Source organism: Monodon monoceros, unplaced genomic scaffold, assembly GCF_005190385.1.
Source record: "Monodon monoceros isolate NGI ecotype Baffin Bay Population unplaced genomic scaffold, NGI_Narwhal_1 Super_Scaffold_15, whole genome shotgun sequence".
Classification (NCBI taxonomy): Eukaryota; Metazoa; Chordata; class Mammalia; order Artiodactyla; family Monodontidae; genus Monodon; species Monodon monoceros.
In genome coordinates, this window is record NW_021703771.1 from 70,331,828 (window position 1) to 70,358,855 (window position 27,028).

The window sequence follows — 27,028 nt, forward strand, 5'->3', positions numbered from 1 at the left end:
AGGGAGAAGCTGAGGGTTTCTGACAAAAGGCTTCTATTCTCTATGAGCTAAGAGTGAAGTGGAGGTGGAGATGAAGGTTCTCGTTGTTATTTAAAATAGATGTGGCAGAAGCTTGCAGAACTAGAGGAAGGCCATGTCCAGTAGGACTCAGCTGCTACTTTTATTCAGAGGGGTTGGCCAGATGGGTGAAATGAGGTGACAGAGGAGCAACAGATTTACTCATGGTATTGGCAAAAACACATTTTGGTAAACATTTTTGCATACTTTCCAAATTTCTATTTGAAAAGTGTGTTTTTCTATTTATAATTTTTATTATATATATATATTATATATTTTAAATTATGAATTCTGAATAGGCATTTAAAGGCTTTTAAAACCCCATTTTAAAATCATACATGAAGTCATATATTATTACCTATAATTAGTTTTAAGTCAAATATTTATAGAAAAGCCACAAAATAAAATTCTGATAATCTGTGTTTTGTACTTGTTTCCCAATAAAATATCTCATCCTACACTTATAGTTATCTTTGCCTTTGTATCTAACACAGATGTTAAATCTACTATAAAAGCTATGAGATAGATTTACTTTAGAAGCTAAGGGGCAGTACAAGTTGTTAATGTTATAGTTTTCATTTATGCAAATTTTAAAGAAAACAAACAACCTGATCAATGGTGATTACAAGTTTAGCAAATGATGAAAGAATGAATGGCAGAAATTTGAAATTTCTGTTTTAGAATTGCAAGGGATTTATTAGGAAATAAAAAAGCTTAGGGGTAAGTTGAAGGAGAACATGTTTCATAGAAATGTAAATGTGAATGGAAATTCAAATGGGGGACGGTTCTGGGTACTGGGTTTTACTACACACAACATGTGGACAATCAGATGTTGGTTTGTGGACGTTGGTTGGTAGCCAGTTTCCACCAGAAGATATTCTGGAGGCAGAAAGCTGTGTTTCTTGAAATGCAAGCCCCAAGTAAAGAAGATCTAAGAGGGCTCCACATTTAGGACTCAACTTTAAGCACTTTCTTTGCTGGTTTTTCTTTTTTAAATGAGAAAATCAGCCTGACACCATGATTTTATATGAATAAATTATATTCAACTGATCATCTACATTTAACATAAAATTATGTGTAGTCAATAATAAATAATGCTGCATGTCTTTCACAATACATGTCAATTTTCAAAGTTTCCTTTTGCTTTATTTTGATGTTACTAATTTGAGGTGAGTAGTACTTGGGGAAATTTATGGCTATTGTTTTACACTTAAATAAGTTAAATACTACTATTTAACTTTCTTTTCAACACAATGACTTAATAAGCGACATACATTGAGGTTTTGTGGTTAAAAGATTTATTACATTTTTTTTAATATGTTGGAGAAAGCTGATGCAAAAGACCTTGGAAAGAAGAGGAGTAAAGATGGAGAGAAGGAAAAAGAAAAGGAAAAATTCAAATGGTCTCTTCATGGTTCAAGGCCCTCATCAGACGTACAATATTCTCTACAGTCTCTGTCAGATTGTAAGTTCTCAGTCTCCTAGAATAATAATTATTGTACTTATTTCCTAAAATGCTGGAAAACACTGGAGCATAGAAATGTATTTCCTGTTTAGACATGTCTAAATAAGCTTTTCAAGGTTGCCCACAATTGTTAGGCCCTCAGATGGTTATGCATAACAGAGCAAGATCCTACATATGAGACAATGTTATCCAAGTTCTTATGGTACAACAGTCACAGAAGTGTTTACATGAAGGAGGATATATAATACTAATAAAAATATATATTATATGTTAGTAGACATAATATATTTTTATTATAAAATATATAATTATATATTAATATGTATTAATATATGTCCTCCTCTGTGTAAATTTTATATATATGTTGATATATAAAATATATTTTTTAAACTTCATAGTCCTAACATTGGGTCATCTATCTTGGTGCTTCCAGAGTGTATATCATAATTCTCAGTTCATCCTTCTTTACATGAAAACATGTCCATTTACCTCCGGCACTATGCTTTATCTAGTTTTTTTTTTCATTTTGTCTTCTTTCTTAATACATTACTGTGTTTTCTCGTGAGAGCATTTTCATAGTTCTGGCTTTGTATTTTTACAGAAACATGTCTGGTGGTTTGGTAGAGAAAATACAAACACTAGTCATTATATTTTTAATTTTATACAAAAACTTGTTTTCTTATAGTGATGCCTTAAGCAATCTTTGTTGATACTGGATGACATAACAGTCCCAAAGTTACTGATAATTATTCATGTTTGTGAGAATGGCTAAACCTTTCTTTGAGTTTCTTTCTTTGTGAAAATGATGGTAACAATGCCTCTTTTTCTACCAAACTCATAGTTAAGTCAACCTCTAGATACAGAATGTGGTTCAAAGTTTGGGCTGTGGAGTAAAATTGCCTGGGTTCAGATCTCTGCTGCATGAAAAATATGTTAGAGAAGGAAAAAATTTCCCTCTACTCTCTCCAGGTTCTTCTAGCTGGTGTAAGAATTAAATTGACATGAGACAGATTAACAGAAGAAAAAGAATAATAATTATGTATGTATGAGGCCTCATAAGAAAAATGAAACCCAAGGACAAGTTAGGCAATTGAGGCTTATCTACCATCTGAGAGAAAGAAAAGGGGGTCGGGGGTTTGTGACTTCAAAAGGGAGGAAGGCAATTCACCTGGAGATTGAAAAGCAAATGTTTGGTAAACACATGTTGGCTCTACCATGCAGAGGCAGTGGGACACAGAGAGAACTCTTGTCTCTAGGCCCTGCCCTACCACACTTAGCCCATATTCTTTGTAGGTATCTCTGGTGGTAGTGCTTTTCCTGGACCAGGCCCTTTATCTGAATTCTTTTAGGCAGTTAAGGGGGAGGTAAAAAGGAAGAATTCCTGAGTACTCTGTTCTTAAAAAAAAAAAAAAAAAAAAAAAAAAGCCCAAAATAATCCTCATGACAGAGAGACACATTTTAAGGTGACAAATTTTGCTCCCCTACATATACAAAATTTACTTTTTAAATGTAAAAACATATTTTTACAAGTTGGGCATAGTTCACATCTTAATCCATTTTAGAGTGATCCAGGCTTAACATCTAATTTATATATTGCAGTTCTAAAGATATTATTCTTCAGTAAACATATTATCTAGTGCAGTGAAATGTAAGTGCGTGAATTTTTTTTAACATCTTTATTGGAGTATAATTGCTTTACAATGGTGTGTTAGTTTCTGCTTTATAACAAAGTGAATCAGGTATACATATACATATGTTCCCATATCTCTTCCCTCTTGCGTCTCCCTCCCTCCCACCCTCCCTATCCCACCCCTCTAGGTGGTCACAAAGCACCGAGCCGACCTCCCTGTGCTATGTGGCTGCTTCCCACTAGCTATCTATTTTACATTTGGTAGTGTATATATGTCCATGCCACTCTCTCACTTTGTCCCAGCTTACCCTTCCCCCTCCCCGTGTCCTAAAGTCCATTCTCTAGCAGGTCTGTGTCTTTATTCCTGTCTTGCCCCTAGGTTCTTCATGACCTTTATTATTTTTTTCCTTAGATTCCATATATATGTGTTAGCATACGGTATTTTTCTCTTTCTGACTTACTTCACTTTGTATGACAGACTCTAGGTCCATCCACCTCATTACAAATAACTCAATTTTATTTCTTTTTATGGCTGAGTAATATTCCATTGTATATATGTGCCACATCTTCTTTATCCATTCATCCGATGATGGGCACTTAGGTTGCTTCCAGGTCCTGGCTATTGTAAATAGAGCTGCAATGAACATTTTGGTACATGACTCTTTTTGAATTATGGTTTTCTCAGGGTATATGCCCAGTAGTGGGATTGCTGGGTCATATGGTAGTTCTATTTGTAGTTTTTTAAGGAACCTCCATACTGTTCTCCACAGTGGCTGTATCCATTTACATTCCCACCAACAGTGCAACAGGATTCCCTTTTCTCCACACCCTCTCCAGCATTTATTGTTTGTAGATTTTTTGATGATGGCCATTCTGACCAGTGTGAGATGATATCTCATTGTAGTTTTGATTTGCATTTCTCTACTGATTAATGATGTTGAGCATTCTTTCATGTGTTTGTTGGCAATCTGTATATCTTCTTTGGAGAAATGTCTATTGAGGTCTTCTGCCCATTTTTGGATTGGGCTGTTTGTTTTTTTCATATTGAGCTGCATGTACTGATTGTAAATTTTGGAGATTAATCCTTTGTCAGTTGCTTCATTTGCAAATATTTTCTCCCATTCTGAGGGTTGTCTTTTGGCCTTGTTTATGGTTTCCTTTGCTGTGCAAAAGTTTTGAAGTTTCATTAGGTCCCATTTGTTTATTTTTGTTTTTATTTCCATTTGTCTAGGAGGTGGGTCAGAAAGGATCTTGCTGTGATTTATGTCATAGAGTGTTCTGCCTGTTTTCCTCTAAGAGTTTGATAGTGTCTGGCCTTACATTTAGGTCTTTAATCCATCTTGAGTTTATTTTTGTGTATGGTGTTAGGGAGTGTTCTAATCTCATTCTTTTACATGTACCTGTCCAGTTTTCCCAGCACCACTTATTGAAGAGGCTGTCTTTTCTCCACTGTATATTCTTGCCTCCTTTGTCAAAGATAAGGTGACCATATGTGCGTGGGTTTATCTCTGGGCTTTCTATCCTGTTCCATTGATCTATATTTCTGTTTTTGTTAAGTGTGTGAATTTTAAAGGAATAAATCAAAACCTTTTAATTAAAAATAAAAACAATAGAGGAAAATAAATTCTATTATTTTGGCCAAAATCTTTAAAGAACAAAAGCATCCTGAATCAAATGGGGTAATTTCAGGGGTATTAAGGAACACATGAATAAATATTGATGTTCAGGAGCAAATCTACAGGCATTAAACATTCCAAACTAAGTTACCTTCTTAGTTTCCATTCTTCATGGGAGGATTAATTTATTTATGTTTTCTTTCTACTTGAAATGACATAGAAACTCTCAGAATTCCTTAAATTCAAAATAAAGATTCTATGAAAGCTAAGTTACATTGACAGATAGCTAGAGTGAGTTTATGTAATAAGTGTTTTACAATGAAGTAAAATGATTTCTTAATGAATTATATGGTACTATTGTGAAGGTAAAACTGACGAGACATTCTAAAATAGATGTACATTTGAGATTTAACATTTATTATATGCATGCAGAGTCATTTACCTATATTTCTTCAACAAAGATAAGTTCATTAAGGAATTTGAACAGTCTACTAAGACCTGCCAGTTCCATTTTGTCTAGAATTTCCATGACGCAATATGTGTTTGGTTTTACAGGTTCTTCAGCAATACAGTCCCCTCAGATAGTTGTATATGCTACCTTTACACCTCTCTATTTGTTTGAAAAGAAGATCTTTTTATTAGGGAAGATGGTAAGTACTCAAGGCCAAGAAATTCAGTATAATTTATGGTGTGTGTGTGTGTGTGTGTGTGTGTGTGTTGTAGTAAAAGGTATATCAGAATTTAATCAAAATTTCATTCCTGAATTTCAGTCCTGTTATCTCTATAATTAGGCACTTAGGTACAAGGACCTGGAACATCCAAAATTTTCTTAGATGACTGCAATAGTTTTAACTACAAAAAAAAAAAAAAGGATGTAGTCTCATATTTTTATCAATTCCTTTCATTGTAAACAAAAGGCATCAAATTATATATTTCAGTGAGAAGTGTGTAAGCCATTCCTAAGTAATAATAAATCATCTTTCTATAAACAGGTCATACATATTTTCTTAACCTAAGACAACTTAAATAAATGCATATTGAGGGTTAGTAAACCACTGCTATGAGCTCCTTGTATCTTAAAGTAATACACACAAAAATGTTAATTGCTTTTTTCTTATAAATCTAACAACTTATAGAAAACTTAGAAAATACGGACAAAGATAATAAACTATTCATAGTATAAACGCCTAGTCATAGACACTATTAACATTTTGGCGTATACACTTTGACTGTTTTTCTTGTCTGCATATTTTCTATGTGTACATGTGTATAAACGTTTTTACTCAGGGGAATTCTATTTTACTTTCTGTTTAGAAACCAGCTTTTTCACTTGACACTGTATCATTAACATTTTCCCATGATGTGAAATATTTGACAACATAATATTTAATAGTTACATGGGATGCATTGGTTTGCCATAATTTTTTAAGTTATCTTTGGTTCTGGGACATAAAAATTATTTTTCTCCTTCCCTTTTAAAGAGTAAAGCCAGATTACTCTTCAGTCTACTTAAAAAACAGCCTATTGTATTTGTATTGATTCCTAACACTTTGGGGAACTTTTAGACATCCAACACTTTATTGCTAGAATTTTATATGTTCTGAAATCACTACATCAAAGTATGAGAAGACACGGATATAATTATTTGTTTAGTTAGAAATAGCTGAGTATTAGAAATTGAATGGAAATTTGGTTGAAATGTTTACAGTTTCAATTCTCTGATTACTGCACTTTACTGTGTGCATTACATTTATCTTCTTGATGATCGGCCCAAGGGGCATAGTGTTATCATTCCTTCTCCTTCCCTTCCTTCCTTTCCTTCCCCCTTCCTTGCTTCCTCCCTTCCTTCCTCCCTCCCTCCCTTCCTTCCTCCCTCCTTTCCTTCCTTCCTTCCTTCCTTCCTGCCTCCCTCACTTCCTCGCTCCCTTCCTTCCCCCTTCCTCCCTTCCTTCGCTCCACCCTCCCTTCCTTCCTCTCTCCCTTCCTTCCTCCCTCCCTTTCTTCCTCCCTCCCTTTCTTCCTCCCTCCCTTGCTTCCTCCCTCCCTTGCTTCCTCCCTCCCTTGCTTCCTCCCTCCCTCCCTTCCCTGCTTCCTCCCTCCCTCATTTCCTTCCTTCCTTCCTTCCTCCCTTCCTCCCTCCCTCCTTTCCTTCCTCCCTCCCTTCCTTCCTTCCTTGATTCCCTCCTTCCTCCCTTCCTTCCCTTCTCCCTCCCTCCCTTCCTTCCTCCCTCCCTCCCCCCTCCCTCCCTTTCCTCCCTCACTCCTCCCTTCCTGCCCTCCTTCCTTTCCTCCCTCCCTTCTCTTCCTCCCTTCCTTCCCTTTCCTCCCCCCTTCCTCTCCTCCCTTCCTTCCTTCCTCCCTCCCTCCCTTCCTTCCTCCTTCCTCCCTCCTTCCTCCTCCCTTCCTTCCTCCTCCCTCCCTTCCTTCCTCTCCGTCCTTCTCCTTCTCCCTTCCCCTCCTTCCCTCCTCCTTCGCTCCCTTCTTCCCTCCTCCTCCCTCCTCCCTCCCTTCCTTCTCCCTCCCTCCTCCCACCCTCCTCCTTTCCGTCCATTCCTTCTCCCTCTTCTTCTCCCTCCCTCCTCTTTCTTCCCCCTCCCTCCCTGCCTTCCTCCTCCGCTTTCCCTCCCTCCCTCTTTCCTTCCTTCCTCCCTCCCTCCCTTCCACCCTCCCTTCTTCCTCCTCTCCTTCCTTCCTTTCCTTCTCTTCTCTTCCCCTCCCCCTTCCCTTCCGCTTCCTCTTTCCTGTCCTCCTCCTTCCACTTCTTCCCTTCCTTCCTGCCTCCTCCCTCCTTCCTCCCTCCCTTCTTCCCCTCCCTCCCTCATTTCCTTCCTTCCGATTCCTTCCTCTCCTTCCTCCCTCCTCCTTCCCTTCCGTCCCTTCCTTCCCCCTCCTTCCTCTCCCTCCCCCTTCCTCCCTTCCTCCTCCCTCTCTCCTTCCTCCCCTCCCTCTCTTCCCTTCCTCCCTTCCCTCCTCTCCTTCTCCCTCTCCTTTCCTCCCTCTCCTTCCTTCCTTCCCCTTCCTTCCTCCCGTTCCTCTCTCCCTCCGCCTTCCTTCCTCCCGTCCCTTCTTCCTCCCTCCTCCTCGTTCACCCCTCCCCTCCTTTCCCTTCTCTGTTCCCGTGGTCGGTTCCTCCCCCCTTCCTTCCCATCCTCCCTCCCCATCGCCCTGCCTTCCCTCCCTCCGTTCGCTCCCTCCTATTATCCTTCTTTCCTCTCCTTCCTCCCTCCCTTCCTTCCCTCCTCGCCTCTCCTCCCTCCTTGTCCTCCCCTCTTCCCCTCCCTCCCCGTCCGATTCCGTCCACTCCCTTTCCTTTCTCTTCCTGATCCCGTTGGTCCTCCTCTCCTTCCGTCTCGCACTCCTTGTCCTACTCCCTCCTCCTTGTCTCCCTTCCTTCTCATCCTCGCTTCTCCTTCCTTCCTACCCTCCCTCGCCTTCCTCCCTCCTTCCGCTCCACGTCCCCGACACTCTCCGGGTTCTCCTCGCCTTCCTTCTTCCACCCCCTCCTCATGAGGCTTCTTCGGCTCCTTCCCTCCCTAGCCTAGTTCCTTCCTTCGCTCTCGCGTTCCCTTAGCCCTTCCCTCCCTGCCTCCCTGGGTATGACCCTTGCCTCCCTTTCCTTTCCTCTCTCTTCCATGGCCTGCCCTCCCAGTTATTCGCTTCCTCGTCCTTCCGCTATCAGCTTTTCCTCCCTCGTCTTCCTTCCTCTCTTCCTTCCGCTCCAGCTACTCTCTCCTCCTCGGCCGTCCCTCCCTTTCCTTCCTTCCCAATGCCTTTCCTCCCTCCCTTCTTCCGCCCTTTCCGTTCCTCCCTTGCCTTCCCCTTTCGCCCCTTCCTCCCGATCCCTGTCCTGGTCCTTCCCTCGTCCTGCCCCGTTTGCCCTTCCTGTTCCTCTCTGTCCTTTGCCTCGCTTCCTCCCCCCTCCCTCCCGTCCCTTCCGATTCCGCTCCCATCCCTTCCCTTCACGCTCTCTTCCTTCCGGCTCCTTCCTCCCCTCCTTTCCTCCGTCCTTCTGCCTTACTCCTCGCGTGACTCCTCGTCCCGTTCCCTTCGCCTTCCCCCTCGCTTCCTCTCCCTGCCCCTCCCTTCCCTGCCTGCTCCTTCCCTCCTTCCCTCCCCCTCCTCTCGTCCTTTCCCTTCCCTTCTTCCCTTTCGTTCCTCCCTCCTTCGCCTCCCTCCCTTCCTCCCTCCCTTCCTGCCACGTCTCTTCTTTTCCTCAATACAAGGAAAAAGAGACCTCCTTTTTTTGCCTCCCCTCCCCTCCTCCGCGTCCTCCCTCCCTCCGCTTCCCCTCCCTTCCTTCGTGTGTCCTTCCCTCCCTTCCTTCGCCTCCCTCCCTTCCTCCCTTCCTCCCTCCCTTCCTTCCTCCCTTCCTCCCTTCCTTCCTCCCTCCTTTCCTCCCTCCCTTCCTTCCTCCCTCCCTTCCTTCCTCCCTCCCTCCCTCCTTCCTCTTCCTCCTTTTCCTCCTCCTTCTTTCTTTTTAGATAGGAAGCATTCCTTCCTGCGACAATCTGTAATATAACAAGGGTAATATTGTCAAGACAACAGAACATAATGTGCCATTATGAATGTAGAGAAAGGGGCAGTGTGTCTGTTTTTATTTCAAAGTTATTTACCTTTAGCCATGGTTAAATCCTAGTGTGCTTCCCAGGCTTCCGAGTCTTCCGAGTTAGGATTTCAGCTGCCTGTGTCAGCCCTGATTTTTTTTTAATCTCCTTACCCAGCCTTGGTCTAGGTGTTGTCTTAGATATTCCAGTAGTCTAACATCATAGACTACAAAAGAACATGAGCCATGCTTTATGGAGTGTCCTGGCCTCACGTATGGGAAGTACTTAAACACTTTTTAAAACTGAAAAATATAAAGATAGAATTTACATCTTCATTACACAAAGAAGGTGCAAAATAATCCACTTGAACTTTTTGCTGTTCTACTGAAAAATTAACCTGTAAACACAAAATTTTTAATTGAAAAAACAAAGAAACTCTCATGTTTATTCATTAATTCAACAGATGTTTATTAATTGTTTATTAATTGAATTACCCCACATGTCCTAAACAATGAGCTGGGATCTGAGGACACCATGATGAACATGACTAATAAGGACGCTCCCCACAAAGTTTAGAGTCAATGAGAAAGGCAGATGAGCAACAACAGTAATAAAGTTAGAAGATTCTCATGATAGAGAGTGCCTGGAACATGGTAGATGTAGCATTAAAATAAAATAAAGTTGAATGAGTGACCAAATAAATGAATTAATGAAGGAGTGGATAAATGAGTATTGGACACATAGCAGAAACACATCTTTCTCTCCAGTGGGTGACTAGGGAAGTCTTCCTAAAGGGGGAAAAAAAATGTTTAAGCAGTGGCTTTAAGATGTTAGCCTGGAAAATAGGAAAAAGTGTGCTTGAAGCAGAGGGAAGCTTATGTGGGAAAGTCTGAAGGTGAAGGAGAACCCACTGGGTTCGAGGGACTACTAGAGGTTGAACAGATTGCAAAGGGAGAAGTGTTAGAGGCAGCTTGAGATGTGGGAGGGAGCCAGGATGTGCAGAGTATTATAAATCCTCCTTTTGGGGGTTGAAATGACTTAAAGGGCCCAGAGTTTCAGAAATGAGCCCAGTGTCTACAACAGTAATGAAATGAACTTCAAGGCTGTAATGAATTGACTACAGCGTTACAGTCTCCTGCTGATTCTTTTACATTATTTATTAGGATGAACACTGGTAAAAATCAGAATGTAAAGATGATATAATATTTTCAAGCTGAATCTACAGAAAACAAGTTCTGTTCTAGTGGAATTTTGTTAAATGGAGTACATTGCAAAAAATTCTAACCCCAAAGACAATGAGACCAGGCTGTAAAAATAAAGTCAATACTTTTATTTAAAGAATTGGTAAAGAATGCAAGAATAAAAGAAAAAAAAACTTGGGAAGAAACAAAGTGTTAAGAATTACCCCACATTTTCCCCCATCCTCTTTCTCCTGGATCTTCTAAGTGGTTTTAGTTTTATTTAAATGGGTAAGCTGGGAGTTCTAAAAAAGCCTCCCCTATCTACTCAAAATCCTACTTTTAGAATGTCTGAGGTGGGATGGGGTAAGGGAGTGAAAGGGTTTTATGGACAAGGAAACTTCTAGTTTGTCTCACATAATGAATTATTCAAAAATATTTCTTGAAGGCCTATTCAGTATTTCACTAGAATGTTTCACTATTCTAAATTTCTCTCTGTCCCTAATTCTAATCTAAGGAAATTTGTGCCCCTTGAACAAAGTTTCTCGATATCAAACTATAACTATTATTAATAGCATTACTTTATGTCATTCAGAAGTATTGTGTAGTATGTTGGAAATAAAACGAAGTAAGAGAAACTGGCTTACATACCTTACATCAAGCTAGTACTTTTGTGGATTATTCAAACAATACAATAGGTGAAAATACCATACTTAATTATTTGACACAATATCTTACATTTTCTAAATGCCTTAAATAGTTTTATTTTCTGATGCTCTGCAGCTCAAAAAAGAAAGCAAACAGACTACAATTGTGATTGCAATTGTAAGAAGGAGTTGAGATGTGTAGACCAAATTTTTGAACAGTAAACTATCTGGGAATTATTCAACTTATAAATACTACTTTGGATATTATTTAAATGTAAATTTTACAGTAATGTATTTTTATTACTATACCGAGACATTAACTTATTGAATAACAGCAATGTATTCTTCCATAAATTCTTATTGGAAAGGGTTCCTTTCAGGTGTTGGGAAACTTCTAAAATTTGACAGAGTTAAAGTTTAGCCTTTATAGCATCTATACAAAAAAGGTTTAGCCTTTATAGCATCTATGAAAAAAAATTTTTAAGCCACTCTAAGGCATAATTCCAGGGATTTCTGAATTTTTCAGTGAATTGTTAACATTCACAGATGGGATAAAGGGGATGTGGCATTTTCCTCTCCTTTAAATTAGGCCTTTTTAAAAAAAAAAAACAGAAAAACATTGAAGTGCTTTCCTCTTTATTTCACATACTTATAATGCTTTTAAGTGTCTCTACTGGACTTAATAATGCACTGATTAACTCTTTCTTACAATTATTAATTATTACCATCATAATTAATCTCTGGATTCAGGAAGAACTGTTCTAGCTCAGGGATATACCCCCGCCTATTTTGTGCCTCAACTATAGATTGAGCTACAGTTTGAGCTATAGAAAAACAGCCCCAACAGCAAGGCATGTTGTAGCTGAGGCAATAATTTAGAATAGGCTAAAAGGTGGGTTTCTGATCCCAATTTAAATGACTGCTTTATAAATTTACATTTTCAAACATTGCTATTTGCATAGAAATCAATGATGCAAAATCACTAGGAAGAAAAATAGTTACTGGCAAAACTGACTTTAAGGTAGTTAATATTTTATTTTACTTTAAATGTTTCAACATTTAGACCGTGAACATGAGAATTTGACTACAGTGTACATTACTTTAACTTTCACATACTTTTTGATTACTTATGGCATATTTCAGCCATCAGTCAGTAACTGAATTTCTACTTAAATCTTATTCTGAATTGTTCCAAAGCCAAGTGGCTTCAGGAGATCTGAACCGTCAAATATGGAAAGCATCTGCCTGGGAAACGACTTGATCTGGCAGGACACAGGGCAGCCTCTACCCTCTGTCCTTCTGTGAATGCCTCCATTGTCAGGCGTGATCATGAGGATTTCGTGTGGGCGGAGCCTGAGGACACTGTAGACAAGGCAACCTCTTACCCTCATGGACCTGACGCCTAAAGGCAGTGGGTTTTTTTGAACACTACGTAGCAATTTCTGGTGCTTAAAAAACAAACTAACAAAGACTTTACATGTTAAGGACTGCATCAAAGCTTTAACCTATAAAAATAGTAGTTGATTAATTTTGGACCAAAACTGATATACTAAGACTTCTGCAATCTCACAGAATCTTAAACTCTTAGAACTGAAAAGTGGCTTCTGGTTCTAGTCTCTCATTTTGTAAATAAGGAAAGGGGGCCCCAGATAACTTAAAAGATGGAAAGAAATACAAAGAGTAATAGTGCTTATGTTAAGGGATGTAGAAATACGGGTGGTTATTTTTTTTCTTATTACCACTATGCCTCTCTAGTGGTGATAGTATTTTTATAATGACGAAAAGTATTATCTTAAGTGCATGAAGCAAATACAAGAATCCTTTTAAATCTGCCTTCCACCTTTTAGGCTGATTCTGCTGAGAAGCTTAGGGAATATGGGCTTTCCCACACCTGTAGCCATCCTGTGCTGGTGACAAGAACTAGGTCTTGCCCGCTTATAGCACCACCAAAACTACCTCCTATACCTCCGTGGAAACTCCTTCGTCAAAAAAAGGAAACTGTTATAACAGATGAAGCTCAAGGTATGAATCATATTGTCTGAAAATCTTATTAACATTTCTGTCTATGAAGTTCTAATAGTTTCATTTGTAATGAGATACATATCAAGGCAAACAACTCAACATTACAGTTAAAACCTTCATTTAATTTTATGTCCGAATTTTATGTCTTTAAAGGATTAATTCTGCACATCTCAGACGCCAAGCAGTTTGGTTTTCATGTCTAAACTGGCCAGATATATAAAGGCCATTCTTTGGGTGATGGCATTGTGATTACAACTGTGATAAAAAAGTGGTTTGTAGTAAATAACATAGAAGGTTAAGTAGCATATACGTTAGACCACTGGTGTGAATTTCTAACATGGGCATCATTCTACAGTGCCCTGTAGGACATAATCTTTGAATTGACTGATTTCTGTTTGAAACTCGTATAGGAATAGGACTTTTACCCTGGGCTGGTTCCTGTGTCAGTGTTGTCATGTAGCCACAGTGAATGGCAGTTGTGCTCAGAAATACACAGGTTCACACAGGTTGAGAATGGGGCAGGGAGACTGTTCCCACCTTGTTCTTATTCTCACCTTTTATTTCTAAATTCCTCATAATCCATGTCTAATTCTTCGCTCCTTCAATCATTTTCTCGACAAGTCTTCATTTTTACTCCTTTTTCCATGAGCACCACGTTTGAATGGAAGAGAGACCAAGATGGCGAGAGAAGAAATGAGCGAGACCATAAATGAAAAATCAGAAGGAGAGGGGATTAGAAAAGAAAAACTAATAATTAAAAAATTATGGCTTAGAGGAATAACTTAATTTGTTTATATTAATTCAGCATAAACATATGGCCTTTCCGTAGCTAATTTATACTTGCGATTTTTAATGAAGGGTGATAGAGAATTGTGGTGCTATGGTTTACATATGTATATGTGTGTATGTGTGTATATATATTTCCCATTCCGAAAAGTTTAAATTATCTTTGTTCAAAAACAGCTTTTTTTGTTATCTTTTTTGTGTTCATTTCCTTGCTTTCGCATTTTCTTCCTTTGTCTTTTCCAATACCTCAGTATCTTCTAATTGTATCCATCCAGTAACAGGTCATCACATTCTAGAAGTTATTGCATTAGGGTTCACAGGCCTGTCCTTGAATGAACAATGAAGACAAAGCCATGATGAACATACCTAGTGCCAGTTTACTAAAGGCATCCCCGAGAAGCATATAAATAAGCTTTAAGTGGTTGGGCTCATGAACCATGGCTTGTACCCTTATTGATGGTGCTTGCTGTGGCTTCTGCTACCAATTCAAGTGTTGCTGATCCTTCAGTGCAGGGGAGAGGAACCATATCTCAGTCACAGGGTAATGCGTAAGTCTCATTGGTACTCAGGATCCTAAAACCGCATTAGCCACAGAGATTGGAGTATTTACCTGTTCCTTGCCTCCTACTTCCAACCATAATTTACACGTTTTTAAGATATAAATAACAACTGTTAACCATGTAATTTTCCTCACATTTGCTTTCTGCCTACATTTATACAACCAGTACAGCTGGTGGCAAAGATTTTCTAGCACAACATGTTTTTATCCTGGCCAGAAAAGAACAAAGATTAAAGAAATATCTGGTTTAGATATACAGGAGAAATGGTCAGTTCATCTTTTTTTTTTTTATTAGACTTGTCTGCCTCTCTCCCTCCTGCTTGATTATTTCAGTTACTTCCTTACATTCCTTGAGTTTCTGCAACGGGCTGTTTGTGCCACCAAAGTGCCAACTGTTGCTTTGGATTCCAAGAACTTTCCAGTTTCCTCCCTCCCTCCTTCCCTTCCCTCCTTCCTTCCTATCTTCTTCTGTCTTTCCAACCAAAGATCAGCATTCACATGATGCTTGAAAGAAAATCTTTTACTACTGAATGCTATATTTTAGTTAAATGCATAGAGCCACACAACCGTTCTTCATTCAGAACATCAGGAATAGCTGAATGAAAGGAAAAATACTGAACATTCAGCTACTTCCTGATTTTGATATTGACTGTTGTGTAATTCTGTGTAATTTGATAGCTCCATTGTAAGCTGGGAAAGAAAACCTACAGATTGATGGGATTCCATAACCACAGTGTCCTCCTTTGAGGCTCACCACATCATTGTCTTTCTTCTCTCTATTGGATTTAATATTTAAAGTGAAATTAACAGGAAACAGAGAGAGAGAGAGAGAGAGAGAGAGAGAGAGAGATCAATATAGAGGTTATCACAGAACAAGCACAGAGAAGTCATGTGCACTGTGTCATAGTCTCGCTTCGTCCTGTGGTCATCCTTTCCACTGCTATAGGAGCTTATTTAAAATAATTATGCCTAATGTTTAATTTCAGTGTTCACCGTGTTAGTGCATGGGTTGTGTGCTATATCCATTGAGAATTTACTTCTATGTCAGCTTCAGACGTCTTTAGGAATACCCACAACATTTTTCTTGACTACTGCTTTCTTTTCTACTTATGACCTTTACTTTGTTACATTTTCTGTTCTTCCACTACCTCCATGTATTAGTCCACATTTTTTCATGTCCTGAGCAATTGTGTTGTAGAGGTTAACTAAAAGAACACATTTTTAGTAAAAGACTTTTATAGAAAGTCTTTTGTGTATGTGAAATAGCAGCAAATGCCAAGTAATAACTCTAGGAGACACTGCTGACTTTCTCCCTTGAGACTTCATTGTTTCACGTTGTAAATCTGGAAAGCAACTGAGAAGTAGACTAAAGAAATCTCATATTGGTAGGATCTATAAAGTCCTTTTTAATACAAAACTTTATGTATCGTAGTACATTTCTATTTAACTCTATTGAAGTTTGCTGGGTAAATAGTTAATCTAATCAGTACTGCATTAAATGTCAAATTTTACATATAATCTTGGAAAATTTTTAAAAAGTACATCACATTACCTTTTTCTTTTTAGAATTAGTAGTAAAGAAGCCTGACCAGTTTCTTGAGATTTCAAGTCCATTTTTGAATTATAGAATGACTCCATTTACAATCCCAACAGAAACGTAAGTATAGAATATTCTTTCCCATGAATTCATCTTGTTAACAGATGAAGCATTTTGTGATTTGTGCAGTTAAAAATGTATCCCTTGGTGACAAATGTATTAAAGTTTGTGTCAATGCACTGATCATAGGAAAATAAAATTTTTAGGTACTATTTCACAGTAATAAACAGTTAAGATAAATTTTGAATTGTTCGAAACGAGGCCTAAATATGTCTGGCTTTATAGTTTTGGCTTCTGCTTCAGAACAACACAGTATTTTGTTATACTTTAAACATTAGCACTGGGGAATGTTTCTGGTTATTACCTGATAATTAAATCACAAGATCAAATGATTGTCATAAAAACCTGGGAGATGAAGTCTGTCACTCTTAGAGGAGAAAAAAAGAGCTAACTAAATACAACAGCAAAGACAATGAAGAAGAAAAAGGAGGAAGGGGAGGAAGAATCCAAATTTACTAATATTTGAATGTGACAATAGGGGTAGAAATAAAAATTATCATCCTGGGTCTAACGTTTTTAATGAGTTCATAGTGGTGAAAAGGAAGTCCACAGATAGCAATAATGAGAAGGAATAGTGGGTGATACGATTATTACCACTAAAAGTGTGGTGATTTGTTATGAAGCAACTGACAACTAACACATGAATATATACATAATCAAGGATTATCAAATCTATTCTTTAAATTTGTGCAGTTAAATGTACTTCAATAATCCCTCAATAAAGTTGTAAAATATAAAAATAAATACTAGTATTTAAAATGGTTTAAAAAAATAGGGATTCTAGAATCAAGGAGTGTAATAACTGAAATTTTAGAATTCAGTGGATGTGTTTAATCACAGATAAGATACAGCAAAAAAAAGACAATTAGCAAAGTGGAAAATAAGTCAAAAGATAATATCCAGACTGAAGTATGGAGACCAAAAAAAAAAAAAAATGAGGAAAAGTATAATAAAAGACATGTAAGAAAAGTTGAAAAAGACCAACATACTTGCAAGTGGGTCTCAGAAGTAGAGGAGAGTTTGGGGATAATCATGAAATAAAAATATAATGGCCAAAATTATCCCAAAAGTTAAAAAAAATCAAGTCAAGATTCAGCAAGTTCTGAAAAAAAGTCAAGTAATGTAAATGCGGAGAAAACTGCAGCTAGATAATCATAGTAAAACCATAGACAAACATAATACAATAATATATAGATATAAAGCAAAAGAAATACTGCAAAAAAATCAGCATGGATAAATTTCACACACAAAAATATTAGACCAAAGTAATCTGGTATAAAAAGTATACAGTTTAGTTTTAATTATTCTATTAATATAGATTTTAAAAAGAAAAGAAAAAGCAACATATGGTGTTGGAAGTCTTGATAGTGGTTACCTGTGGCGAGGAGTGCTAGCTGTGATTGGGAAGCATGTCTGGCAGGGCTTGTGGAGTGCTGGTAATATTAATATCTCTTGATCTGAATCTGAATCTCTCTTGATCTGATATGGCCATATTTACTTGGTGATTTTTCAGCAAGTTTTACATTTATGATGTGTGTACTTTTTTGAATTTTTTTTTAAACTTTACTAGAACGTCGTTAAAACTTTTGAACGGCTGATAGGTCACAAATATAATGACAATTAGATGTGTTTCATCCTCCTCTTGGATATATTAAAATCCACGATAAGAATATAAGCTGATGGGGCTTCCCTGGTGGCGCAGTGGTTGAGAATCTGCCTGCTAATGCAGGGGACATGGGTTCGAGCCCTGGTCTGGGAGGATCCCACATGCCGCGGAGCAACTGTGAGCCTGTGAGCCACAACTGCTGAGCCTGTGCTCCTCAGCAAGAGAGGCCACAATAGTGAGAGGCCCGCGCACCACGATGAATAGTGGCCCCTGCTTGCCACAACTAGAGAAAACCCTCGCACAGAAACAAAGACCCAACACAGCAAAAATAAATAAATTAATTAATAAACTCCTACCCCCAACATCTTAAAAAAAAAAAAGAATATAAGCTGATGAATAAAAGCAATCAAAATTTAGATCAGAATTCTGTTCATTGTACTGTCCTACTTTTAGAGCTTCTTTACATCATAGCCTGTTAATTTAAATTTTATGGACACTAGTTAAGTTGAAAATATTAGAAACATTATTCAAATGTTTGAACTTAAGGCTTCTGCAGTTCTATGCATCAACGATTAAACACTGAAAAGTGGGTGAAGAGGGACCCCCTAGGCAGCACTAGTAGACAAACATGGCATTTAGCCATGTCAAGCTTTATAAACAGAAAAAACAATTTGCTGCTTCTTTGGTTTTAAAAATTTGTTCTGTTATGTATTTGCAAATCTAGTTTTCCTCAAACTTTTATTTTAACTTATAAAAAATCTTATACATAAATTATTAATTTCTATAAAAGTTTTAAATGAATTTAGTTAGCTGAATTTAAACATTTTAAATTGCATTTACAACAGTACTATATATTATTTTTGCTTTAAGTAATTCTTGAAAAGGCAAAAATCATCACAAATAAAATCTTGCCAATTATATAAATCATCATTAAAAGTTCAAATAATCAAAATGTTTTTTGGTAACCTTGGTTTTTCCTATGTACACTATTGGTTTTTACAAACCAAAATTCTCTTATACCTATAACTTAATTATAAACCTAAAATTAAATATAAAGCTACACATTTTATAGCCTAATTTGTTGGATTATGTAACATGCTACATTTCTTTCACCTGTTACAAATACAAAATACCACATAAAGACAATTTTCTTAAACGTAACATAAAAATACTAATGCTTTATACTTTTTCCAATTAATTTTATAGTTAGTGTTATCCACTAAGATGATGATTTTACCATATTCCAAATAATTTTTGATTATCTCTTAGCTTACTGAGATTGCATATTACTCAAATATTTTGCGGATTGTATGAACCAGAACTGCATACCACCAGGACAAATTTTCTTAGGATTCAAACTGTCACACGCAGGCTTCTAGAATCCCTATGCCAAGAGAGACCACAAATGCGTTGGTTTCATAACCTGAACTTCCGACGTTGACTCTCTTACTTAATTTTCGTATGCTTTCTTTCAGCGTTTTTACCTAACTAAGTTGCATGAAATTCTTTAACCCAGGTCTAGGTGACTTCAACACTTGATTGGATTCAATCAAGTGATTGGATTCAGTGAACTAATCTATCCACTGCTTGAACCTGTTATGAATTCCCTAGTATATCCATTTTATCTGGCAGAGCCCAAAGCAGAAATATGTGAATGGCATTTCCTTGCACCTGACTGCTGGACAGTCAGAGTTCTCAGGTCAGCATAAGAGCAAAGCCGTTTTTTTGGCGAGCCTTGGAGAATGAGTGCTACACAACTGCCTTTCCTTGGAACACTGTCACTGTAGTAACAACATGCCCCGTTTGCCCAGTCCTGGCTCCTGGCCTTGTTTTAGAGAATCAGAGCCTCACAGATATGTTTGTGCTACCCTCTAGTGGCAGTTTCAGAGACACTTAGCTTGAGGTGAGCCAAGTTTTACAGAACACTAGCAAGGAAAAATCCAAAAGTATGGGAAGTTCTGTATACATGAAATTTAATTTTATCTTTGAAACACCTAATACATTTGTACTATAACAAATATCTTTTTATTGTACCCATAAACTTCTAGCTGTGGCAACACTGATTTGGGGTCATGTCAGCAATAACTTGAAAGAAAATACTGTACACTTGGGTAGCTAGTATAAATATCACAGTTGTAAACGTAAGGGCTCAACATGCATCATTAAATTTTTGACTCCAAGCCCTATTTCACTGCTACATTACTCTGATACTTAATTAAATCACTTCTAAATGCCAGGTTCCTATGTGTTCTGATCATCAACATTCAAAGATGGCCACCATAGCTTTAAAATAAATAGCATTCCAGAAAAGTTTTACACCATTGCAGTGACTGATAGAGAATATTGCTCCAGTAGTATATAGAGCAATTAAATATTTTTTAACATGAAGCAAAATAAATCACTGGTTGTAAAAGAATGAGAATGATAAAATGAAAAAAACCAGAACTTCCTATTGTTGAGCAAACATCACTATGCAACGGAATATTATTCAGCCATTCAAAAAGAAGGAAATCTTGCCATTTTTGTGACAACACAGATGGACCCTGAGGACATCTCAAGTGAAATAAGTCATACAGAGAAAGACAAATACCATATGATCCCACTTATACGTGGAATCTAAAAAAGACAGACAAGCAAACATACTCATAGATACAGAGTACAGGAGAACAGACTGATGACTGCCAGAGGCAAGGCATGGGGGTGGATGAAATGGGTGATGGGGGTCAAAAAGTACAAACTTCCAGTTGTAAAATAAATAAGTCCTGGGGCATAATGTGTAGCATGGTGACTATAGTTAATAATACTGTGTTGTATATTTGAAAGTTACTAAGAGAGTGGACGTTAAACGTTCTCATCACAAGGAAAAAAATTGTAACTGTGTGTGGTGACCTACGTTAACTAGAATAGTGGTGATCATTTTGCCATATATACAAATATTGACTCATTATGTTGTATACCTGAAACTAATATAATTTTATATGTCAAATATATCTCAATAAAAGCTGCAGTTATTTATTAGTAGCTTTAAACAAGAGATTAAGATAACAGAAGTTTTTTTCTTTTTTTTCCATTAGTCATTTTGTACGAACTTTGATTAAGAAAGGGGTGCTTCCAGGATCTGGTTTATCTTCCCTTACTGAAAATGATGAAACTACAACCTTTAGCCAGACAGACTTAAGTCAATTGACAAGAAATATGTCTCAGGTAACTATGTTACTCTTATTATTAGCCTGATTCTTAACTATAAAAAATTTTTTTCTTAAATTGTGAAATATATTATACATAAATGCATTTGAGCAGAATAAAGAATACTGAAACTAAACTTCTTACGTACCCATCTTCTAGATTAGAAAGTGGAATATTCATCTCTCATAGATGTCTCCTGTGTTCTCTTTTTGTGGGGGGTGTGCACTGCATGGCATGTGGGATCTTAGTTCCCCAACCAGGGATTGAACCCGTGCCCCCTGCAGTGGAAGCACAGTCTTAAACACTGGACCACCAGGGAAGTTCCACATGTGTCTCTTCTGAATTGTATCTCCTATCTGCCATACAAGGTCTGGTATTTGTCAACTCCATGCTCTTCTAATTTTGTCAGTTATGTACACGTTTATGAACAATATATAGCTTGGTTTCATTGTCATCCTCATTTTATTTTTGTGGGCTCTTGTATTAATTCTTCTGGGATTTCTTAATGTTGCTTATGAGATTTGTCTCTTTTGCCACATGTTACAGTTCATTCATTTCACTGGCCAAAGATATTTAATACATAACTAGTCTACCATTTAAAAACATCTTTCACAGTGTTCATGGCTACATTCATTGCTTTTTGTTTCCTGCTATTGCAAGCAGTGGTACCATGACTCATCTTGACTGTCCCTGTACACACATGCAAGAGTTTCTGTAGTTGCAGGGTTTGTGAACTTTTCTGTGTTATGTCTCCCTTTGTCAATTTTCTAAAACACATGATGAATACAACTTATCTCTTTCTGCATATGAGCTGAGTATTGGCAACAGGGAACAGTGGAAAGCAGAACAGCTGTCTGGGTTAGCACCGTGTGAACATACAACTTCACGATTTGGTGGTTGAAGGTATACTAAAGGATAGCTCCCAGATAGTTGGGCAGTTCAGGTTACAAGAGTGTCTGTAGACAGGAAGATGTGACCACATGGAATCTGACAATGGGCCTAATAACTGCTGTAACTTCAAGCATATGTGACATTTTGGATTTTGCAACAACTCTAATATAATGTAAAATATTGTGATTTCTTTCATGGATAAAGTCACAGTTATTGCCAATAACACTGTAGCTACTCACCTGCATTGATAAATTGAAAACTGAAGAAAACTGAATGCTGAACTTCAGCTAAAGATGAAAATAATCTTTCAAGCAACCATGTTCATGGATTCCTAAAATCTAACCATGGGCCCCAGTGCATACTAGCCTGGGAAGCTCTGTTCTAGGATATGAATCTGGGAGCATCACTGATGGGTCATAGGACATTCACCTTTTAACCTTACAATAAAATGCACTGGATGAGAATTTTCTCTGCACCACATTCTGGCCAACCCATATATTGTCTGATGTTTCAACTTCTGTCAGTGTGGTAGGTGGGAAAGGGTTTTAATGCATAATATATTTGCATGTTCAAAAATAAAATTATAAGGCACACATCAAGAATTCTTGTTTCCATGTAAGTACTTCTCCCACTTTCACTGCTTTGCCCTCTGTAGGACACTTTCAGGGTGTCTTTATGTAAAATGTAAAGAAACACACAATATTCCACCTTTTTCTACTCAAAACTTAATGAAATTTTTTAAAGTTTTTACTTAGTAAATACTGGAGATAATTTCACTATGCCTAAAGAGCATCTTTATTCTTAAAGTCACATACTCTTTCATTATGTGAATGAACCATAGTCGATTTCTACCAACCTCTATAAATGGTATAAGATACATTGGAGGGCAGAGAATCACACGCAGGTAAACACATTTTTTAGAATTAGTTGAAAAGGAGAGACTAACAGATGAGAAATCTTGCAAGAAGAATGAATAGACTTAAACATTGTTAAACTTTTTTTCTTAATTTCAAAGTATTGTATGCAATAGTTTTAAAGAGTCAAAAGTTACCAAAAAGATAATCATAAAATAACCAACCTGTATTACCCCTCCTCATTCTTTAGCCTTCCTCCCCAGAGTCAGTCACTTTTATTTAAGTGTTTCTTCTGCTATGTATCTCCATATTTCTAAGTAAAAGGCTTTATGAAGGCAGAGATCTTGATCTTTGTCATATACTGTTTCTCCCTCAGCACCTGCAAAGATGCCTAGCACGTGACAGACACTGTTACGTATTTGTTGAATGGCTGAATTCCGCTCTTTCTCCATCTATCAATTAAACATTATCTCTTGACCTCTTGATACAGAAGATAAGGATTTAGCACTCCTGTATTCGCTTACCATCCCATACCTCCACTTTCCTCTGTCTTCAAGATTTTTTCATTTCACAAGTTTTTGTCCAATCAGTACTCTAGCTGTGAGGCTGGATACCAGAGCAGACCCCGTTGAGATTTCTTGAGCTGTTACGTAGTGCTTCTCACCTAATAGGGATGAAACTGTTGGGAAAGCTAAGAGTTCTACAAGCCGTAACAGCTGGAGCCCCAACGGTGGAAATGAAGGGCTCTGCATTGTGGCTTGATTGGCAGGATCTCTGACTGAGATGCCCACTGCCCCCCTGGGAGTCTCAGTGCCCCTTGTATATTTCCCAGGCCTCTCACAGGTCTGGCTCCTGGCTCGTAACTGGGACTGGCTGCATAACTTGTGGAATGAAAATGCAGGGCCCCTTGTTCAACAGTTATTAAGAATGTCAAGAGAGTGACAGCAGAGCATTAAAACAAACACAGGGCCCTTCTGAGCCCTTCTGAGCCCAGCGCCCTGAGTGATCATACACTCCTGAAGCCGGCCCTGCTCTATGAGCTTGCCTTCGACACACAATCTGGCTGATAGACCGCAGGCATTAGTGACGTGTGCCATTTCAGACCGAAGCACTTAATGAGTCTGCACGTGGCTTTGCAGCTCTCTGCTTCTCCCACAACCATCAGGAAACTGTGTATCCCGGTGGCAAGGCTACAAGATACAAGTTTCTAGATCCCTACATCACAACTTGGAAAGGAATCCCTTGAAAAGGAGCCCCCCAAAATGGGCTGAATATGAGGGAGAAGTTAACCCTATGTGTTAAGCTATTGAAATTTCAGGATTGGTTTGTTATCTCAGACTAGCCCAGCCTAATATAGTTCATGTTTTTAAACAGCAAAATTACCCTACCTTTGCCCTTAAGATAGATACAAATATTAGGGACAATAGGCCTGTTTTCAGACTTTTCTTAGGAATTAATATTTAGTGCAAGTCAGGCATTAATTATTTACCTGTTTCCTTTTCCACCTTCATCATTACTTCAAGCTGTAATAGAAGGATGGTAATAAAGAAAAGTATTCTTCCGTTAAAAAATATTCTAGCTGTGGAAGGATTTTTATTGGAGAGACAAATTTCTTTTCTTACACAACTTTTTGTACAAACCAATTACTTCATTTTTTTTCTATGACACATTAGGAAGCCTTCCCAAACACTCTTTTTTAAGAAAAAGGAACACCATTGAACAAATACCTTTAAACCCCATTTACCACACAAACTCATCAGATAACTCTACCAATGCCACCTGTTTTCCTGGAGATATCACCCTCTGGAATCCTTTGCTCTCTTGCTCTTGTTCCAACTGGTGGAAACTTGCACCTGTCATCATTGGACTTTCTTTTCTCTCTCTCCTCTGATGGGTTTTCTAATTCTTGGAAACGATGCTCTCCTGCTACTTGATACCCTCATTTAGGTGGTGCACATCTTCTAGTACTCCCTGAGAAAAACTGCGTGGGAAGTGAAAATGATGAGGGGTTCGTATGCCTGCAGATGTCTGTATTCCACCCCCTCCCCTGGTTTATATTTTGGCGTGTTGTAGGATTCCAGTGTGGATGTTCTTTCTTTCAGAATTTTAACTCTGTTCCTTAACTTTTGTCTTTTACCTTCAACCATTGCTCTTAAGAATACAGATAACATTTTGATTCTTGATCTGTTCTGTATGACTCTTTTTTTCCCCCTCTGGGAATGTTTTAAGACATTCCTTCCATTCTTGGAATAAGAAAAATTTACAGTGATTGGCCGCGTAAATGAGTCTGTTTACATGAACTGTGCTAGGTACTCCATGAGCCCGTTCAACCTGGATACTCAAGTTTTTCAGTTCTGCAAAATTTTCTTATACTTTTTCCACAAGAATTTCCTTTTCTGAGAACAGTAATAGTACATTCACACTGCTGTGCCGCTAACCTCCAGAAATCATTTCATCTACAAAACTAAAACTTAACACCCATTAAATCATTCTGCATTCCTGACCCTTTTCAGCCCCTTAAAACCGCCATTCTACTTTTTGTCTCTAGGATTCTGATTACTCTAGGTACCTCATATAAGTGAAATCATACAGTATTTGTATTTTTGTGGCTGGCTTACTTCACTTAGTAAAATGTCCTCACAGTTCATCCATGTCGTACCATGTGTCATAATTTCTTTCCTTTAAGGCTGAATAATATTCCATTGTGCATATACATATACCACCTTTTGTTTATCCATACATCCATCAATGGATACTTGGTGAATAATGCTGCTATGAACATGGGTGTATAAATGTTTCTTTGAGATGCTGCCTTCAGTTTTTTTGGGTATATACTCAGATGTGGAATTGTTGGATCATACGTTAATTCTATTTTTAGCTTTTTCAGGAACCACCATACTGTTTTCCATAGCAACTGCACCATTTTATATTCCCACAGAAAGTGCAAAAAGGTTCCAATTTCTCTACATCCTCACCACGTAACAGTAACAATAACACTTGTCATTTTCTGTTTTTTTTCCTTTTTTCTTTAACAGTAGTCATCCCAGTGGCCGTGAGGGTGGTATCTCATTGCAGTTTTGATCTGTATTCCCCTAAGGATGAGTGATGTGGAGGACGTTTTCCATGTGCTTGTTGGCCATTTGTATATTTTCTTTGGACAAATGTCTATTCAAGTCCTTTACCCATTTTTAAATTGGGTTTGTTTATTTTATATTGTTTTTGTAGAAGTTCTTCATATATTCTTGATGTTAACCCTTTACTAGACATATGAGTTGCAAATAATTTCTCTCATTCCATAGGTTGCATTTTCACTCTGTTGGTTATGTCCTTTGAATGACAGAAGATTATTTATGTAGCCCTATTTATTTTTACTTTTGCGGTCTGTGTTTTTATTGTCATATCTAAGAAACCAATGTCAAATCCAATGTCGTGAAGATTTTTACCTATGTTTTCTTTGAAAAGTTTTTTAGTTTTCGTCTCTGAGTCTTTTGTATCAACTTTACATCCAAACTTTCTATTGAATTTATTTCACTTTCCTATTTTTAGTTTCCAAGAACTGTCTCTTGTTCTTGATTGTATTTTTATAGTTTATTTGATAAATGAATATCTTCTTAACTTTCTGATATTACTAACTTAAAAATTTCTCCCTATATTATCATTTCTGATTCCCATGACTCTCCCTACCCACACCCATTAGTTTCTTTTATATGAGACTCTTTCCTCAATTATCTAGCAAGTCTTTGTTGCACACATATATTTAAGGAATTTATGAAATTAAAGAGCTGCTGATTAGAAGAAGCTTTATGGCATGGATAGAGCTTGTCAACTGGAAGCTTTAATTTGAGATAATTGGGGGTAAATGAGCTTCATTTGGGGTGGGACTAGCTCCAAATATCAGATTCCCTGAGGATTTTCCCTGGCTCTGTTCAGTGTCTCAGGTTAAGGGTCCTCTAATCTCCCTGCTGGGGTGGAACGTGGTCATAAGGATTGTTATATCCTTATCCACCAGTTATGAAAGCTGAGCAGCACAGGGCTCCTGAGAGTCTCGAAGTTCAGCATGTGGATGTTCACTTAATTCCTCTCCTCTCTGTGTAGTAAACTCTCTTGCTTCCCACGGTATCTGTGAACCCAGATCTGGAGACTTTTCATTTAATTTCTCTACTTGAAGCAACTTCCAGTGTCCTATTTAAGCAGAAGAAGGATAGATGCTAAACCAGAAGGGATTAGGGAGAAGTGGGGATTTGTCTGTTCCTTATATAGACATTCAACCCATCCCTGTATTTTCAACCTGTATCTCATTCTGTCCTTCCCAGATGCCCGCTAATTGTTT

At 37.8% G+C, this 27,028-nt stretch overlaps 1 protein-coding gene across 1 annotated transcript in view; it reads left to right on the forward strand.

Annotated features, from left to right (window-relative positions):
• The window catches only part of ADGB (androglobin), a 176,251-nt gene that overhangs the window by 72,533 nt on the left and 76,690 nt on the right, over positions 1-27,028 (forward strand). Inside the window, exons 9-13 of the mRNA XM_029223879.1 lie at positions 1,388-1,522; positions 5,324-5,418; positions 12,985-13,159; positions 16,071-16,161; positions 20,842-20,971. Of these exons, the coding sequence (XP_029079712.1) occupies positions 1,388-1,522; positions 5,324-5,418; positions 12,985-13,159; positions 16,071-16,161; positions 20,842-20,971 (626 nt within the window). The remainder of the gene's footprint in view (positions 1-1,387; positions 1,523-5,323; positions 5,419-12,984; positions 13,160-16,070; positions 16,162-20,841; positions 20,972-27,028) is intronic.